Source organism: Erpetoichthys calabaricus, chromosome 10 (genome assembly GCF_900747795.2).
Source record: "Erpetoichthys calabaricus chromosome 10, fErpCal1.3, whole genome shotgun sequence".
In the NCBI taxonomy this organism is placed as follows: domain Eukaryota; kingdom Metazoa; phylum Chordata; class Cladistia; order Polypteriformes; family Polypteridae; genus Erpetoichthys; species Erpetoichthys calabaricus.
This window is the reverse complement of record NC_041403.2, coordinates 164,029,031-164,048,847: the sequence shown is the minus strand read 5'-3', so window position 1 is coordinate 164,048,847 and position 19,817 is coordinate 164,029,031. Positions and strand designations below refer to the sequence as shown.

General features: G+C 42.9%; 1 protein-coding gene and 2 long non-coding RNA genes across 3 annotated transcripts in view; 1 reads left to right on the top strand and 2 right to left on the bottom strand.

Annotated features, from left to right (window-relative positions):
* The first annotated feature begins 6,884 nt into the window (after nt 1-6,884).
* Nucleotides 6,885-9,358, top strand: LOC127529369 (uncharacterized). The gene is made up of 2 exons (XR_007936043.1): nt 6,885-7,023; nt 9,174-9,358. It is a non-coding gene; the product is annotated as an uncharacterized LOC127529369 (long non-coding RNA).
* On the bottom strand, nt 7,522-12,507 carry LOC127529372 (uncharacterized). The gene is made up of 2 exons (XR_007936048.1): nt 12,435-12,507; nt 7,522-12,144 (listed from the first exon to the last, which is right to left on the bottom strand). It is a non-coding gene; the product is annotated as an uncharacterized LOC127529372 (long non-coding RNA).
* A 1,824-nt stretch (nt 12,508-14,331) lies between these two features.
* Nucleotides 14,332-19,817, bottom strand: part of LOC114659737 (E3 ubiquitin-protein ligase DTX4-like) — an 85,599-nt gene continuing 80,113 nt past the window's right edge. Inside the window, exons 7-9 of the mRNA XM_028812371.2 lie at nt 19,343-19,504; nt 15,911-16,000; nt 14,332-15,772 (exon numbers count right to left, since the gene is read on the bottom strand). Of these exons, the coding sequence (XP_028668204.1) occupies nt 15,548-15,772; nt 15,911-16,000; nt 19,343-19,504 (477 nt within the window). The 3' untranslated portion in view covers nt 14,332-15,547. The remainder of the gene's footprint in view (nt 15,773-15,910; nt 16,001-19,342; nt 19,505-19,817) is intronic.

Sequence of the window (19,817 nt, the reverse complement as noted above, 5' to 3'; positions counted from 1 at the left end):
ACTAATTACAGTAAAATGTCAAGAATCAGGAAGCTCAGCTCTCCCATTAGGGTAAAGAGAAAAAAAAACACTCAGAGGAAATCCGGTTAACGCTTCCTAAATGAGGAAGTGAGCTTTCTGAGTACCTGAGCCGCTTTACTGGCGAGGCGCACTTCCTAGAAACACTTGCGGCTCTGCTCTGATTTTACGGCCCTCGTTCATCTGACTTGGTTCCTGGAATGGTTGTGGAAACCAAAGAGTTGTAAATAAAAGCGAAGTTTTCCCCTACGACAAGGTGATGAGAAGACAGTATTAATCTGCCGACTGATTCTCTGCATTATTGTGATATTTTCAAAAAGCCGATTTTTATAAAAACCTAAACGAAATTCAGATGTTCTTTAGTGAGAAGTCAAGCAAAATGACCCCTTTTATTGGCTAACTAAAAAGATTACAATATGTAAGCATTCGGGGCAACTCAGCAACTAAGAGCAAATAACGTTCTGATCCCAGTTTCGCTTACAGTGGACTCAGAAAGCACTCGGACCCCTTCACTGTCCCCCCATTTTGTTATGTCACAGCTTCAGTAACGTGCGGTGAGGTTCATGGCTGGTGACTCCATCGGAGTCAAATTTACAAATATATGAGTCCCAAAGAGTAGCTTATTCACTATTCAGTTGGGAGCCTGCACATTGACTACTGCAGCGTTTTAAGTATTTGCGACCCGAGTTTTCATAACAGTTTTAATCGCGCCCCCCTAACGTTTTTTTGAAAGGAGCCTACTAATACTACTTTGTTCTTTTTTAATTAATGATATATCATAGATGCATATTTTATTATACCTACTTAACTTTTGTCGACATTTATCCATCCATTATCCAACCCGCTGAATCCGAACACAGGGTCACAGGGGTCTGCTGGAGCCAATCCCAGCCAACACAGGGCACAAGGCAGGAACCAATCCTGGGCAGGGTGCCAACCCACCGCAGGACATTTATCTAACTCTATATTTATTTTTCTAGTATCAGAATGTAGTTTAGGTTAATTTTTTTTGTTTCAATAGATGCATTTTTCATATTTTCGATTCTTGTTTTCTTTTTTTCACATCTTCGCGCCCCCCTTTTTGTTACTTCGCGCCCACCTAGGGGGGTCCGCCCCACAGTTTGAGAACCACTGGACTACTGGTTATGTTTCATATCTCATCAGCATTCTTTACACACACACAGGTAAGGTACATATTGGGCTAAGAAAGAACGGAGAGAGAGAGAGCTGAGAGAGCGCATTTGCTCCTCACCCTCCATGTGTTCTAAACTTGCCGTTGAAATTCCACAATTCATACTCATTTAATACAAATGAAAGTATAGAGTGGTGTACAAAAAAACAGATGTACATCCATCCATCCATTTTCCAACCCGCTGAATCCGAACACAGGGTCGTGGGAGTCTGCTGGAGCCAATCCCAGCCAACACAGGGCAGGAACCAATCCCGGGCAGGGTACCAACCCACCGCAGGACACACTAAGGCCAATTTAGAATCGCCAATCCACCTTACGTGCATGTCTTTGGACTGTGGGAAGAAACCAGAGCGCCCAGAGGAAACCCACGCAGACACGGGGAGAACATGCAAACTCCACGCAGGGAGGACCCAGGAAGCGAACCCAGTTCTCCTTACTGCAAGGCAGCAGCGCTACCACTGCACCGTGCCGCCACGGATGTACATTTTGACCTTAATTGAAATATTTGGTTGTTTTTTAAAAGCTTTTAATTGTGATGCTTAATCAATTTTAATACATACTGTTCAACAAAAGGATAACAAGAAAAACTAAAGAATATTTTATTTAAGGTCAAAATTTAGTTCTGTTTTTTAAATATTGGATTTTTTTTTTCTTAATCTGATCCAATTTTTTTTTTTTTTAATTGAAAACCGTTTATGGTCTTTCTTTTAATTATAAATGAAATCTGTGCGCCTATCCTTCTCCACGAAATCTCCGTCACTTTCTTGTAAAAGTCCTACTTATTTTCGTTCAGTTTTAAAAGTCTTAATCTTCCATTTTGGCTGTCAGTCGGAACGAAAAATAAAAATGAACGGACCGCTGCCAGTGCACTTGACTTTCTGATGTCGCTAATTTATCGGCGGCTCTGCGTAGAACATTAGAAACGAGCACCTGTTGTGCTCACATGCGCCCCCTTCAGGGCGCCACGGTACTGTCTGTCTAACCTTGTGCCTTTTCACTGCGGTTTTATGTCGGATCAGCAAGACTAAATATGTCACACATATTCATTAAATATATTAGCCAGACCGTGGGAAGTCAGGGTGTATATTAAATGTGTCTGCAAACATTATATTGGCGACATACAGAGAGACAACAACAGGCACGCGCCAATCACAGGCATCAGCTCCATCAGTGTGTGAGGGAGAGCGCAGTCCGAGGTGAGGGGAGGCTCGTCGCTGCCGCACCTCGCGTATATCTTCTGTATTTGAACAGGAAATGCGCAAATTGGGAGATTTTGACAATAACAATGATCAAAGTTATTGGAATCATACAGAGAACAAATTTATTTTATGTTATCATTATTATTTTTTTTACTTTTCATGATAACATGTGAGGCTCTGGCTCCCCTGACCGCATGTCCCTGCACATCTTTGTACTAAAATCATTTAAATTGCTTTTTTTCCCCCTCGTCAAGCAACACTTAGTACTCCACAGTATCAAAGTGAAAATACGATTACAGAATTTTCCCCTAATTTACGGCTCCACTCGTGCTCCAATCTGGGTGGTGCGTCGTGTGGTGGGTGCAGCAACGCGCTGTAATCGGCGCATGTTCCCAACCATATTAGCACTTAAAAAAATCACATAGACCCAAGTAGTCCGACCCTTTACTAGATTAGATTAGATACACTGGATTTATCCCGTGGGGGAAATTCTAATGCGTACAGCAGCAAAAATATAAAAGACATGAATACAGACTCATAGGGCAGATAATACAGCTAAAAAAATCAGTCAGTCAATCAATCGATGAATCAAATTAAATTGGCTGGAAGCTCTGGTTTCACATCCCAGAGATGGAGACCTGGTGTGAGGGAGAGCTTTGGGGGGTTCTCCAGTCAGGTCGGCTTTGCGGATGAGCTTCTGCTCTCAGCAACCACCAGAACAGGCTGCAAAACGTCAGTAGACAGAGTAAAACACGTAAGACAGACTTTAGATTTCTTTTGACTTAATAATTCTGCATAAAACATAGAAGAAATGCAACATTTTCTTGTGATATTTTTCAGGTAAGGAAGACAGACATTCTACTCTCTGCACCTGGCGCATGTTACATGTTGATTAAGTAAGAGTTTGACTGTACTCGGTGTACGTGACAATAAGGACAATTTAATGACAAAACGGGACGGACAAAAAAAGGCATTCCGTTTCAAGGTGCACTTTTCTAAGTAGCCACAGGAGGGTGCTAAAGCCAACAATCTATAAAACGCAATAATGGAAGAGCCAGGAAACCCGTCTTTCTTCACTGCTTATTTCAACGCAGGATCGCGGGAAATCACCAATTAACTTGACATGCACCTCAATGGGAGAAACGTACAAGCAACGGGCAAATATAAATTGTTTATTTATCTGCTAAATCCGTTATATGCTTGTTGTCTTTGCAGGCAACATTAGAGACAGAGCAGTGCGCAATGAGGGACAAGACAGGACAGGACATCCAGTGTCAGGCAAAGCTGTACGAGGGGCCTAGAATACCCGAATAAACCCCCCAGTAAAATCGGAAGACTGTGCTAATTCCACATAGACAGTGACTGCTCCTGGAGCTGAGAGACCACCAAAAACGCTCATCTTTCGGACGCGGTGAAAAACTTTAGAAAATGGGAAGAACATGCAGACTTCACACAGGTTAAAATGCTTATTTGATGGTTCATTTTTAGAGACATAATCTGCGTTCACCTTATTAAAATGACAAACTAGCTTTAAATAGAACATAAAGAAAGGATAGAAATACTAAATAAAGGAAAGAGCCGTGAAAATTACAGACCACACATAATTGTGAAAAATACGTGTTATGCTGTGTACTGTATATGTGATAATATTTATTGAAGCAGCTTAATTAAATGTTTGGGGATGCGGGGAGCTGAAGGCTTCATCAGTAAGACAGAATTTTTACAAGACAATGTCTTTATCTGTCTATAATATAGTGCCTTTCATGTCCATCTGTGTATTATATAGTGCCTTACATTTATATGTATTATATTCTGCCTTTCACATCTATCATATTCTGCCTTTCATGTCCATCCATCTATCTATCTATCTATCAATCTTAAGCGCCTTTGATGTCCATCTATGTATTATATAGTGCCCTTCACATCTATCTATCTATCTATCTATCTATCATATTCTGCCTTTCATGTCCATCTATCTATCTTAGAGTGACTTTCATGTCCATCTATGTATTATATAGTGCCTTTCACATCTAGCTATCTATCTAAGAGTGACTTTCATGTCCATCTATATATTATATAGTGCCTTTCACATCTATCTATCTTATAGTGCCTTTCATGTCCATCTATCTATTATATAGTGCCTTTCACATCTAGCTATCTGTCTATCTTAGAGTGACTTTCATGTCCATCTATATATTATATAGTGCTTTTCACATCTACTAATCTCTTAGATAAATGGGCATAAAAGGCATTATATATCTGTTATACAGTGCCCTTCATGTCCATTTATCTAATTATATAGTGCCTTTCACATCTATCTATCTATCTATCTATCTATCTATCTATCTATCTATCTATCTATCTATCTATCTATCTATCTATCTATCTATCGCCTATGGAGAGAGGAGGAAGTGACCAAAGTGCCTGTTTTGTTATGGAAGTATCCGACGGTGACCCTATGCCCACCCTAGGACCTAGGATGTAGACCCCGACTATCTCAGACCTTCTGCCTTATTAAGTCACACTTACTGTAGCAGCCTGTCACAGAGACGCAGCTCCACTTGTGGTCACCGTCACGCTGAGCCAGGGTTGACTGTGGCTGTGGTTAAAATGTTTCCTTCCTTCTCTTATCTCTGGAGTTCATGTGGTATATTAGAAAAAACCCCCAAAAAAAAACTCAGGGTGAAGCTGAGAAGCAGGGTTATTCACTCCGTAACTGCAGTTCTTCTTGTACCCAAAGCAGAAGCTAAGCAAAGTTATAATTGTACAGCCTGGATGAAGGGCAGTTCTTCTTCAGAAGTTATCAGGTGGCCTCTTCATTCTTAAAATTGCACTGCTGAGCTTTTGGTTCTTTGATCCGGTGACATCTCTGGATGGATGCTCATGGAAAGGCGGAGAGATGCCCCACTGTTGCTGTGCCCCCATATGCAGTATAAAATAACCTCGCTTTTCCTTTCTTGTACCCCTTGGACAAATGGAGTAGCGTAGTTTAAGGGTCAGCTTCCTGCCAATGCTCTGGGCATCGGTCCCTGTGCCAGTCCCAGTTAGGCACAACCTGTGTTCTGGTCTGCTCCACCTGTGGCTGCCAGCTTGGGTAATAGGATTCATTTTGTCTTGTAGTGTCAATTTAGTGGGCCCCAAGTTTCTTCTTTATCTCATTCTGACTTGTTTTATGGTGGGTAGAGCAAGCAGGTAACTTCTTATTATAAACTAACTGACAAGTTACAGTGCAGTTTTCTTTTAAACCTTTTAGTTTTCCTGTAGAGCATCTGCCACTTATTAGAAGAGCAGGAAAATGGCCTGTCATCAATATAAAAGCAGATCCACCAATCAAGTGTTTACAGTTGTAAGTGCCATAAGGGGTTGTCCAGAGGAAAGGCGGCTCCTTGCTGGAAAGGGGGGACATGGACTGGCATATCGACTATACTGGGGAATTGATCCCTTGCCAGGAAGGGAGGCCAGATTAAGAGAATGACCTGAAGAGTTAGGCTGTTTGGAGTATATACTACAAACACTAGAGGCACCATCCATGTATCGCTGCTCATGTTTTCCATTCTGCAAGGCAGTCTGGGATTTGTAGTCCAAAGGGACAGCCCTGCTGAGTGTTGTGAATGCCACCAGTGGGAGCTGCATGGATGGACCATCCCTACTTTTTGAGCCTGAAGTACCTCCTCCAGACCTTGTCCAATCACTGGAAGTACTGGAGCCATCTGCCTCATCACTGGGAGTCGGAAGACAACTCTTGCATGGAGGAAGACGGGTCGGGATTGAAGAGGAAGGATTCACCGTCCCGGTTTGTATTGTGCTGTAGAATAGTAAAGGCACTTGAAGAAATAAAAACAAAATTGCATTTGAACCCGCAATATCCGTGTTTGGGTTAAGTTGTGTCCAGGGTTTGGATCTCAGTGTCAAGCTGAGCCACAGAAAGGTTTTAAGGGAGAATCTGATTTTAAACACAATGGTGTGAGAAGTGGGATACCTTTGTGAATTTCAGTGGGAAAGATTGTAATACTGTTTGGCGTGCGTCCTCCTGTCGGTGCCATTTGCGGAGGCGATAGTGAAAACAGGACAGTTATGTGTCAACTTCCAAATAAAGGCCGAAAAAAAAAAAAAATTCATAAAGATGCAACAATCCAGTTTGACAATTTTTTTGTACTTACAACATTTTCACCCATCGCCAAAAACCCTAAAAATGAAACAAACAACAGAAAAGCCAACACGGCTAATCCAACAGTTTGATTCATTATTAGATTAGATAAACTTTTATTAATCCCATAGAGAAATTCAAGATTATAATCACAATGGTGTCAGCAGTGGGATACTCATGTGAATTTGAATGGGAAAGACTGAAATGTTGTTTAATGTGTGAACCAGGGAGAGCAGTGTGCCAACAGATGCCCGCAGTGATTGATGCTCAGGTTAGACTCGGGCCAAGGTAGCTCATTGAAGGGTGACGATGCCCAGTGGATGGTAGGTAAGAATCTGATGTTGGTTACAGTGGTGTCAGTAGTGGGATACTCATATGAATTTGAATGAGAAAGACTGAAATGTTGTTTAATGTGTGAACCAGGGAGAGCAGTGCGCCAACAGATGCCTGCAGTGATTGATGCTCAGGTTAGACTTGGGCCAAGGTAGCTCATTGAATGGTGATGATGCCCAGTGGATGGTAGGTAAGAATCTGATGTTGGTTACAGTGGTGTCAGTAATGGGATACTCATATGAATTTGAATGAGAAAGACTGAAATGTTGTTTAATGTGTGAACCAGGGAGAGCAGTGCGCCAACAGATGCCCGCAGTGATTGATGCTCAGGTTAGACTTGGGCCAAGGTAGCTCATTGAAGGGTGACGATGCCCAGTGGATGGTAGGTAAGAATCTGATGTTGGTTACAGTGATGTCAGTAGTGGGATACCCCTGTGAATCTGAATGGGAAAGACTGAAATACTGTGTAATGTGTGAACCATGGAGAGCAGTGCGCCAACAGATATCTGCAATAGTTGACGCTCAGTTTACACTCTGTGCCATTTGTAGAGGCGGTAGTAGAAACAGGACAGTTACGTGTCACTACCCAACTAAAGGCCGAAAAAAAAAACCAGTTCATAAAGATGCAACAATCCAGTTTGACAATTTTTATTGTATTTACAACATTTTCACCCATCGCCAAAAACCCCCAAAATGAAACAAACAGAAAAGCCAACACCGCCCCCCCTCCCTCCCTACATACATGCTCGCATAGCGACATTGTGCAAGGAGCGACGGCACACTGTTTAACAATATACACACCTCGGGGGGGACAGTGGACACGCACGCTGCGTCTCTCAACCGCGTCTCTCCCCAAACACTGGCTTGTCTTTTTATTAAAAATACATAAGAAGTACAACGAAAGGAAAGTCAAGTTTGGTCAGAACAACCTTTACTTTTATTCTCCTGCCCTACCTAGAGGCTGACTGGTTGTCAAAACACCCGGCGGCCATGACGGATGAGCTGTCCGACAACTACATCGGCTCCCGTTACGCCACAGGCTTCGTGACGCAGAATGGGAGAAAAGTTACAAGACGGTGCTGTTGGCGACTGATCGGGTCTGATCAATCGGGTGTGTTGAAGGCGTTAGGTACGGCCTCTGACGTTAAGTGTGTTTCATAAAGTGCCTTTCATATCCGTCACTTGATCTGTCTAGCTATACTTGGATTTTATGTAGCATTTATTTAATTTTAGCTTTACTTTATGTAGTGTCTTTCATATCTCTATTTTACATTGCTCTTATATAGTGCGTTTCATGTCTCTATTTTGTTTAACTGCCTTTCAGATTTATCATTCCACTTGTATAATATGGTTCCGCTTTTGCATCTCCTCTCAGCCTCTGGTGTATAAGCCCTTTGTTCGTATTATTTTTCTATCGAGATGTGCGCATATTTATTAGATACACTTAGACTCAAACTTACAAATGCCAGTCCTAAAGAGAATCAAACAGGTAGCGCAAGACTGGGGTTTGAATCCAAAGGCTGAGAATGAGTCATTCTGGGTAACAGTGGTGTCAGCAGTGGGATGTTCTTCACCATGAATGGTAAATGCGAGTGCGAGAGAATCCGGCGTTGCTTATAATGAATAAGCGCGCATGCTCACTGGAATACAACAGATCCTCTTTATATTGTTTTTATTTTGGATTGAATTTTTGGGTTAAGAGAACGAGAGGCTGGGTTCACTCCCAGATGGAGGATACTAAGAGCAAACCCAATCTACGGTGGCGGGTGTAGTGGGGATGGGGATTATAAGCAAAGTAAAATATGACAATGTTTGACATAAAAGTCTGTTAGTTGGTGCGGGTGGTCCTATACCCACAATCCATCACGCCCCCCCAAACCAGGGGTGTTTATTGTCCACTACAGAGTTGTAAGCATGAAGGCTACATTGTAATCACAAGTGACAGCCAAACAAATTTTTAGGGCGAATCTGATTATTAGATTAGATAAACTTTATTAGTATTCAAAATTATAACCACAATGGTGTCAGTAGTGGCATATCCATGTGAATTTGAATGGGAAAGACTGAAATACTGTTTAATGTGTGAACCATGGAGAGCAGTGTGCCAACAGATGTCCGCAGTAATTGATGCTCAGGGTAGATAAGGAAGAATCTAATCTTGGTTACAGTGGTGTCAGTAGTGGGATACCCATGTGGATTTGACTGGGAAAGACTGAAATACTGTTTAACGTGTGAACCAGAGAGAGCAGTGCGCCAGCAGATGTTTGCAGTGATTGACGCTCAGGTTAGACTCGGACCAAGGTAGCTCATCATAGGGTGACGGTGCACAGTGGATGATAGGTAAGAATCTGATGTTGGTTACAGTGGTGTCAGTAGGGGGATACCCATGTGAATTTGACTGGGAAAGACTGAAATACTGTTTAATGTGTGAACCATGGAGAGCAGTGCGCCAACAGATGTCTGCAGTGATTGACGCTCAGATTATACTCCGAACAATTTAGCTCTGCACAGGGTGACAAAGCACATTGGGTGATAAGGAAGAATCTGATGTTGGTTACAGTGGTGTCAGTAGTGGGATACCCATTGCTGATGCTGGTAATTCTGCTTGATTTTTGACTTTCTGACAGCATCATTCCCTACAGATAACAGTAATGGAAGGCGCTCCAGGTCACTTGTGTCCAGTCCACAGTGAGGATGAGGGTTCAAGAGCGGTAATGTAATCCTCATTAGATTACAATCCACATAAAGAATTAACCTGATCTCGGTTATATGATACTGTATATAGTCACGTATAAGTTGGATCGTGAAACCCAACAAATCGATCATAAAATCAGACCCCGATTTATACGTTCGTTCAAAAATGGGACAATTAATTCATTTTTTTTTTAACATCTTCTTGCCTCCTCCAATCTCTCTCGCATCAGTTTCTCAGACACAGCGAATTTTGTTGCAGCAGTGCAAATATCAATTTCTTTCGCTGCTTCAATGACGTTTCTGATCAAATGCTCCATCGTAGATAAACTTTAAAGGTGTATGAGGATACAAAAAACACAAATCAGTGCAAACGTCAGTTCGGATTAGTTCAGGTATTACCGTGTGGTCACGTAGGCACAATACATAGAAAACAAAGGCCGCGTGCTCAGTGGTTACTCTCTCAGGTGGGCAAGCTTTAGCATATCGTAATCTGCTGGACCAATAGCACGAGTATTCTGCATTTGACTTATATGGCCGACATTATAAAATACCAGAAATTATACGGTAAAAAGCCTCGACTTATTCGCGAGTATATACGGTAATTATTTTTTTTGTCATAGCTGCAGTCAACGGATATTAACACTGGGACAGCCAAACTGAAGAAACCATTGGTGGGTTACACATACTTCATTAACAGGTTAGTTGGCACTTGCTATCTGTCCTGGGTGTTATTGGTGATAAAAGAGACATCTACAGTTAGTATTTGTATTAATTTAAGTTAAATAAAATGAAAAACCTGAGCCTGATCCCGGCTAATGCGAGTGAATTGAAGGTGCAGCTCAGTATTTCGGCCACATTGGAGTCAAGTGAAAAGTGAGTCATCTTGAAAGCTCCTGCGTGATCATCACACTTGTGATCCTGTGCATGACGATTTGGAACTAAAATGGCAAGAATCCGTATTCCCCTATGGACTTATCGATGAGGAGGTCTTGGGAATAGACCTGCGGTGCCAACACTCTGCAGAGCAGATTGACAAGTCACCAGACGGACAGAGAGAGAAAAGTCCTCCATCTTGTTGTGACCTTTGGGATGTAACTGACATTACATTCCAGAGAGAAATAGCTTTGGTGTGTGGGGAAATCCACAATGAACCTCCCTTTTCAGTCTCTGTAGGGAGCAAGCTCGGACGAGCACAACTTTAAGAATGGAGACGGATGGGGTCTCCTCAAACAGACAGACTGACTTTGTTCTCGATGCTTGGCTTTCTGGTGCAATTACCTTCCCCGGCTTGGTGCCCATCTTCTACCACCACTACCATCTTTTTTTCTCAATCTTTCTCTTTCTCATCTTCCTTCTCTTTACCCCTTTTTCTTTGGCCGTACACTCCTTCTTCTTCTTCCTCCTCTACCACCTCTCAGGCTTTCTATTCAACGATGCTAAAACATTCTACTCCTACTATTAATTGCACTGCTCAGTCAATACAGGAATTGTTAGTTAAGTGTTACTTCATGGGGTTTCTTCAGTTCAGCTGTCACAAATGTTCTTATGGAACAAGTCCATCAAAGCCGTAATGTGACGCAAGTCCTCCATGAGGAGTACTGGGACTGGCTAAATCAAATAATCTTGTTCGGCAGTTGTCCGATATCTCTGCTGCTCTCATTCTGACATTTCACGGCTTCATATATTTTGGGATAAGGAATATTTACGGAGAAATTAAATTATGGGATGGTACTTGGGAACTGCGTATGGCTATTGAGAGATCTGAGTTCAAATCTTGGGCTGGTCAACCTCAGGAACATTCCAACCATAAGGGACATTACTGTGTTCTTGAATGTAGATAGATAAGGGTTAGGTTAGGGGTAGATAAGGGATATTATCATTATGTTTAAATTTCTTTTGTTCATTTTTGATTTGGCTCATATATGATTTGATATTCTCTGCCTTTTCGTAGGACTTTTGGAGATCAGAGCGCAGGGTTTGCTATTGTAGAGCACCCCCTATTATTTATCCAATTCCACATTCTTAGTTTTATTGCATTTGTCTATTATTTCGTTTCTATGTGGACAATCTCGTTCTCCGATCTTTCTTGTGTTTTGTGGGTGTCTCCCCTCCAAGCGGTGGGGCCACCATTATCTCACTGCTAAGGAACTGCGCCCCCCAAGCCTTTAAAGGCAGGCTGTGAAAGTGAGTTCCTTGCAGTTCATTTGGGAGAAGAGAGAGTGGGGAATTGTAACTGCTGCCCTCATCTCAACTTTCATGTTTTGCTGGAAATTTAGCATCTTCGGATTTTCACGTATTGGGACTTGCTCACTGTGGCTAAACGTTTACACAGATCCTTATTATGTTTTTAAGTATTCTGTTTTTTCATTTTTATCAATAAATTCCTTATCTATTTGTATATATATATATATATATATATATATATAAAATGCAAAGACTTGTGTCCGTCTTGTGACATGACTACTCACGAACCAATAGGAGTGTAATCTTGATCTTGTTCTTAATGAAAAGCTTATGGCTTGTTACATGGTGGTGAAGCACAAAAGCTGGCTAGCGGCAACCTCTGAGAAGTTAGAGGTTCGTGTCTTTTGTATGGCAAACCGCGCTGGAAAACTGATCGAGAAGGTGACATGGCAGAAAGAAAAAGAAGAGCAGCGACATCTGCAGAGCATGAAGCAAACTGCAAACTCCAATTATTGATGGGAAGAAGAAGAAGAACGACAGCTCCAGCATCCACTGAGCTTCCAGCACATGCAGTGCAGCCAACTTGCTGGTAGTTGTGAACCACTAGGACTAGAACCCTTGACCTTGGTAATGTGCTGGTGAAGCACAAAAGCTGGCTAGCGGCAACCTCTGAGAAGTTACAGAAGGTTCGCGTCTTTCTTACAGCAAACCGCGCTGGAAAACTGATCGAGAGGGTGACAAGGCAGAATGAAAAAGAAGGGCAGAAACATCTGCTGAGCGTGAAGCACACTACAGAAACCGATTATTGATAGGAAGAAGAATGAATGGCAGCATCCACTGAGCATGAAGCAATTTTCTAGCGAACTACTGTGGCTGGAACCTCGATCTTGGGAGAAGCGGAGGGCCGCGCGTTACTAGTAAAGATTTTTTTTTTTTTTTTGCCCTGGCTTGTGTAATTCTTTCCATTGTATGACATTTTAAATATATTTCTCAGGATTTTCTGAATTATTTTAGCACTTTCAAAGTCAAACCCATTTTGGCCCGGTGTAGGCCGAGGCCAACCACTGGAGTAGGCAGTCAGGCTGATTGGGGAGTGAGCCTTATCCGGACAGGCTTATCGGGAGTTGGGAGGACCACGCTTTGTAGGCTTTGCACCTTTCTGTCACTCTCTTGTGTGTGGGTGTGTGTGTGAATCACAACACTTTGCTCTCTTGGTAGCGGTAATTAGGGTTTGGGTTAGGGTTGGTAACGGTCACAATTTGTTTTTCATGTGTGGTCAACATAAAGGACAACATTGGTCACTGTAAACGAAGGAAAGTTATCCATATCTGAATAAGAATTACTATTAGTTTTGGGAGTGGAACAGTTTGGCAAGTGAGATTATTAGTTTTAGGCGTTATGGCACATTGGTTTCAGATGCCAAGTCCAACTAACAGGACATCATTGGCTGTTGTGGTGCGGGAGATTAAACAAGAAATGTCAGATCAGAAGACGGTAGACCATGAAAACGCCGTCAGGATTAGTTAGTGGCCTCAAATTCCAGTCAACCTCTAGTCACTACACTTTACATTTCCTTTTATTAGGCTTTTTAAATCATTTTCCCTACAACTGATTCTACAATCAACAGGCTGACGTGCACACCAGCTCCACAAACTGTTGGCTACAAAACACGCCACTTTGAGCAAAAACCCCCTCTGCTTTGTGACTACTTAAACCACTCGGGAGACAACTGGAGGACTAAGCCTCCCCCATTCTGGCCAGCTTAGGAGTGACAGGGTGGCTCAGCAGTCAGTGGGACGCGTGTTCTGCACCCACGAAGCTCGTCCTTCAAGCCGACACACTTTAATAAAGTGTAACCTACTGCAGTGCCAGTTTTGGGTGTCTTTTTAGAGGTCAACCCTTTTCCAAAGCAAAGCTAGGAATTCTGCACAAATTACGATTTGAGGAGCCGATGTGTGTCCACCTCTATAATAAAAATAGATATTTCTTTAATAAAAGAAAGGTCATGATAAAAAAAAAATGATAAACATACAAACAAGAGTGGGTCTGTTACAGAGAAACATCGTATACATTACAGTACAGGTTTAAAACTAGTCCAAACTGGACTGAACTTGTATGGATTGGATCAGAGCTGGATATGGCAGTGATAGCAATAAGAGATTGAAATCAATTGCTAAAATGTAAAAGAAAACATCAGTCACATGACACAGCAAGTATCCAATCACAATAAATCCTTTCAGGCCCAGGGGACCTGCTTTCAGTACATTCTGAAGCCTTTAAAAAAAATTTTTTTAACTACAGAATGGAAAATTGAATCCTTCCCAGTGGAGCGGAAAGAGATGTATGCTACATTTCCGTAGTTCCGACAAAATGCAAGCCGATTTTTTCTTTTTCTCATGCACGATTATGGGCTACGGAGTGGCTACTGTAGGCGAGTGGTCAACTTTTCCCCAATAAAATAATATCAGGTTATATATATATATTTTTTTTAAGTATATTTCCCCCACCTCCAAGTCTTTGAGACCTCCCCCCCTCCCCACCACCACTAACAGCCCAAATCTCTAATTCCAGTCCCCTACAGTGAGCCCTCATCTGACCACTCCCCTATTCCATTAGCCCCACCCCTCAATCTAAACCCAAGACCCCACCCCTTTCCCACAAACCCACATTCCCTAGAGTGCACACCCCACCCATTCGCCTCATCTAGTTACCTTTATCACAGCCAAATTCCTAGGAAGACTGAGGAGCAAATTGCATCCATGAATCCCACCCTTCCATTATTTATTTTTTTTGCCTTGGGAAGTGAATAGCGTAGGAAAAGGTTAACCAAACCCAAAGCAGGTGCCCCTTTCTTTAGCAAAAAAAAAAAAAATCTGCCGGAATACTTGGATTTTGTTCCAGTGTGGAATGTCCACAACACAAGTAGAGCCCGTTGGGTACCTGGATGCTCCATTAATGACATTCTGTCTACTTCGCTCTCACACACGCGCGCACGTACAGACGCACAAACCTGACAAAAATATAAAAAAAAAAAAAAAAAAAAAGACTCGAGTCCCATGGTCAGTCGGAGAAAATTGAAAAGCGGCCCGCTACAGCTACCCATCAGTCCAGTTAATAGCTCCCTACCCCCAAATATACAGTATCAAGCAACAAGAATGGTTTAATGTTTACACGACACAACTATCGACGTACTACTTGAGCCCTCTCTCTGCTCCTGGACAGATTGGATGTTTTGGGTCATGCTCTCAGCTTTACAGTCTGGACTCGTGCTCACGTGAGCAGCAGGGAGCCTTGAAGAGCACTGGAAAAACAAAGTCATGCTACTGTAAACATTCCCGGGAGGATACTGGAATACTTGCCATAGTGGAGAAGCCTTCATATGGGGGCAGTCAGGGTGAAGAAATCCTGGCCTCATGCAGGCGGAAGGGGAGGGCTGTAAAAATCGTGGGAGCGCTATAATACAAAAGGGGCAAGCGGGCAGGAATGTCAGAGTGATCTCCAGATTGGAGATGAAAAACAGCCGCAATCCCGCACCCCTGGGAATGCTGAGCCACAAGCAGAGCAACTGAACTTCCAAAAAAAATTAAAAAAAAAAAAAAAGTGCTTAACATTATTTCTTTTTTTTGTTGATTTTGTTTTCTTTTTCTCAGAGCCAAACAGTACAGAAAAGGCAAGTGCCAAAAAAAAATAAAAAAATAAAAAGATCGGAATGAAGGAATCGCACACGCCTTGCACTCGTCCCTAAGCACATGCGTTCTCTTCCCGAAGGGAGGACGACTCTCAGTCACGCAGGCTTTCCTCGGTGATGCCCTGTGCTGTCAGCTCCGCCAGCACATTGTCCAGGTAGTTGGGGTCTGGGAAGCCGTGGCCGGTCAGGTTGGACCCAAATTCTGTCTTGTGGTGGACTTCATTCCAGATAACCGTGTCCGATTCTCCTGTTGTGCTAGACGTGCCGATGGTGAAGATCAGTCTCCGGTCCCACGCCACCAGAAGCAGTTTCAGCACCTGGAGATTAGAGGGGGGGGGATTCCATTATGAAGGGAAGTCTGACGCACCCCATTCGACGTTCCGTAATCGATAATCTCCATATACAACGTGAGGCTCACGTAAAGGAAAAATGAGATAAAGATGCCCACAACGTACCTTACGGCCCTTCTCGCTGTCAGGGAGGTAGCAGTGTCGTGGAAACCCCCTCGCAGTAAACGGTTTACCTGGGTTTGGGTGTTCAGGGCCCTGTAAAGGAAGGAGATAAGACGGTTAATTTACTGTCTAATTACTTAAAGAACTGAAAAGGCCAACAATGTTCAGATTATCACCAGTGGCTGAGTGACAGGCAGCCACAGCCATTACCCGGCCAGGACGCCAGTGGAATGGAAGGACTGGGGGAGAGAACATTGCTGAGGCAATACCTCCCCTGGGACGCTAGAGGGCAGCCCTCCTGGGCGGATGTGGCACCATAGACTCCTGCTGGAGTTTGGCACAGCCCTGTTGGGTTCCATGGGAGCCGCCATGGGGAGCTGCAGAGCCTTATAGTGGACTTCTACCACACCTGGGAGTGATTCCAGGTAATACTAATGAGCCACCTGGAGCACTCCCAGGACCTGAATAAATGGAGCCGCCTCACTCCATTCGGAGAGCCAGAGTCGGGAGGAGGTGGACGAAGCTTACCTGAGAGGGAGTCGAGGTGGAAGGACGGAAGAGAGACGAAGAGAAGAAGAGTAAATGACTGTGAATTGTGCTTAGGTACTGTGCTGTGGGTAAAGTGAAAAGACCCCCCAGCTGTAAATACAGCAAATATTGTGTGTTGGACTGGAACTTGTGTCTGCCTGTCTGTGTCGGGTTTGGGGAGGCTGTACGCGCCCTATGGTGGTCCACAATACGTAAAAATGAGAAGACCAGGAGTTGGCAAAGCAGGCAGCATACAAACCTGTGAGTGAGTTATAGACTAAGAAATGACGACAAAATGTTAATCTGAATTAGTTTAAGAACATAAGAAAATTGGAGTAACGAGAAGAGACCCTTCAGTCCGTCAGGCCCGTTTGTTTAACTAATAGCTCAGCTGTCCCAACATCTCATCCCGATTCTTCTTAAAGGTTCTCAAGGTTTCTGCTTCAACTCCATGACTTGGTAGTTTGTTCCAGAGTCCCACAACCCATTGCGTCAAGAAGTGCTTTCCAAAGACGAGGGCCATTAACATTCCACACCATTACGTGAAATAATCACCACGATGGTGTCACGTGTTGTGATGTCAGTGATCTTGTGTTAGCAGCCAACACTGTTATCAAAAATTGGGTAGTGATCTCCCCACGACTTTCTTGTATACTCGGGCATAGGGAAGAGTCACTCATATGGGTAAACTGGAAAAAATGGTCAAATTATTATTATATGTATAGGTATAAGATGTTACTTTTGATAATTTTATGGTTTCTTGCTACTGTATTCATTTTCAGGTAAATTACAACTTCCGGTTAGCAGAAGTGGCCCAAAGCTTGATAGAAACTTCAGTTTTGGATGTAATATACAGTGTATGTATGCAAAATTTGGCTGACCTCATTCAGAGTATTCTAAAGTCATCGTGTTTACACACACACACTTCCAAAAATTGTATTTTTGGACTCACGGAGGTCTAAAACGTCGAGATTCATCAACATGTCGAGGTCAAATTTTTTGGACGATTACAATACTTCTCCTGTACGTCGTATACGAGAAAGTAAAAGCCACCAGTAAAAGAAGAACATAATGGTGGAGCTCACGTTGAAAATGTCATTCAAAATGGCCATGTGATGACATGTTATTTCAGCCCCTGGGCACAGATGTACAGAAGTGTACACTATATGTACAGTTTCTACCATATATGCAGGCGTGGATAGATTTGTTGGTACCCCTCCATGAAAAAAGAAGAACCCACAATTGTCTCGGAAATAACTTTAAATTGAGTTATTGGCAACCATCAATGTTTATTCCATATTTAACAGAAATCAGACTTTGCTTTAGCGTTTGGATTCAACAGAATATTTCAAATGAACGAATATTTCAAATGAAAATGGCATGGAGACAAATGATGGGATCCTTAATCTCATATTTGGTGGCACAACCTTTGGAGTTTGCATTCCCTTTACACAAGTGATTCCTGGAGCTCTCCATGAGACTTCTGTCACCTGTCCACAGGTCGTTTGGCCCACTCATCCTGAGCAAACTGTTCCAGCTGGGTCAGGTTTGAAGGGGGTCTTCTCCAGACAGCTGGTAGATGGTCTTTAGGATTCAAATCAGGGCTCATAGAAGGCCTATTCGGAACAGTCCATGTTTTTAGTTCTTTGCCATTCTTGGATGCTTCTCGCTGTGTGTTTTGGCTCTTTATCCTGAACGTGACATGACTGAGTACCCTGACACTGGGCAGGACGTTTCACTCCAGAATGTCCTGATAGTCTTGAGATTCCATTGCTCTCTACACAGACTCAAGACACCCGGTGGCAGCAGCCCCAAAACATAAGCAAGCCTCCTCCATGTTTCACAGTAGGTCTGGTGTGCTTTCTTTTCTCTTTGAAAGCTTCATTTCTTCATCTGTGGACATGAGCTGATGTGACTTGACAAAAAGCTCCAGTTTTGTCTCATCTGTCCAAATGACATTCTGGACATCGTGGCTTGTCAATGTGCATTTAAGCAAATTCCAGTCTGACTTGTTTATTTGTAGCCATCCTTCATTGAGTCCACTCAAACAGCAACTGATGGTGTGCTCAGGCGCTGATGGACCTTGGAGTTCTGCTGGTCTCTCTTTGGAAGTCATCCTTGGCTTTTTGTCCGCCATTCTCACTGTCCCTCTGTTCATTCTGGGGTTGAGTTTCCTCTTTTGGTCACGTCCAAGGAGGTCGGCTGCAGTCACATGGACCTTCACCTTCCACATAATATTTGCAGCTGTTGTCACAGGAACACCAAACTGCTTGGAGATGGTGGTCTTCTAGCCTTTTGCCTTTCACATGCTGGTCTATCATTTCTTTCTGATCTCCTCAGACTGCTCTCTCCTTTGTTTTCTCTGGTCCACGTTCAGTGTGGGACACACGATGACACCAAACAGCGGAGGGACAACTTGTCTCCATGTAAATCGGATGAGTGACTGACTACCCGATTAGAGACGTGTGTGATAGGAATTCAAGAAAACCTTGAGGTTAAAAAACTTCACTCGAGTCTAATTAGTGAGGATCTTTTCTAGGAGTGCCAACAAATGTGTGCAGGCCATTTTAGAAGATCTTTGTAGAATAACCAACACTGGATTTCTTGTTACACTTGCTTTGCTTTACTCGATGGCATCTCAAAGGCATGCAGGTACACAGGGGACAATTGCTTTTCATGAGGCCTACAGCATGTTGTCAAGGAGTTGTAAGGGACCACCACATTTGTCTAGTATCTATGCTACCGGCCTAAGATGGGCTGAAATCTAAGTAACCAACGTAGACCTCAGCATTAATGTTTGCTGTGCACCAAATATTGGAGTGCATTTTGTAATAAAATGCATTGCCTTTGTCACTCCAACAAATGGCACACCACAAACATAATTAAGTAAAATAATTTTAAAAATACCTGGATTCCAGGGGGAATGTTGTAAATGATTCGGATGGTCCGACAGTCAGGGTGTCCTGGGAGGGAATGTGGAATGATATGATATTCCATCTTGCCGGGTGGCTGGGTGCCAGTCTTCACCCCATAGATGGTCTTACACGTTGGACATTGCAAGCTACCATCCTGCAGAATGCGGGAAAAAAAAAAAAAAAAAAAGAGCAATTACTATTAATGGCATCATGGCGGCTTATGGTGTTCAGCATGGAGAAACACCTCCACACCTTCAAGAATATGGTTCACTCTGAAGCCTGGTCACTGGGTGACTGCCAAGCTATCCCATTGTACACACAGGTAACTGGCACAATAAAGGAAACACCAATGGCTTGAACTTGCCTTGCCATCAAATTTTACTAATGTTTACATTTGGACTGAAATCGTGCAACACGATTCCTTCAGGAGAGACTTCATTAGCGGTAGTGCTGGAAAAACTCAAGTT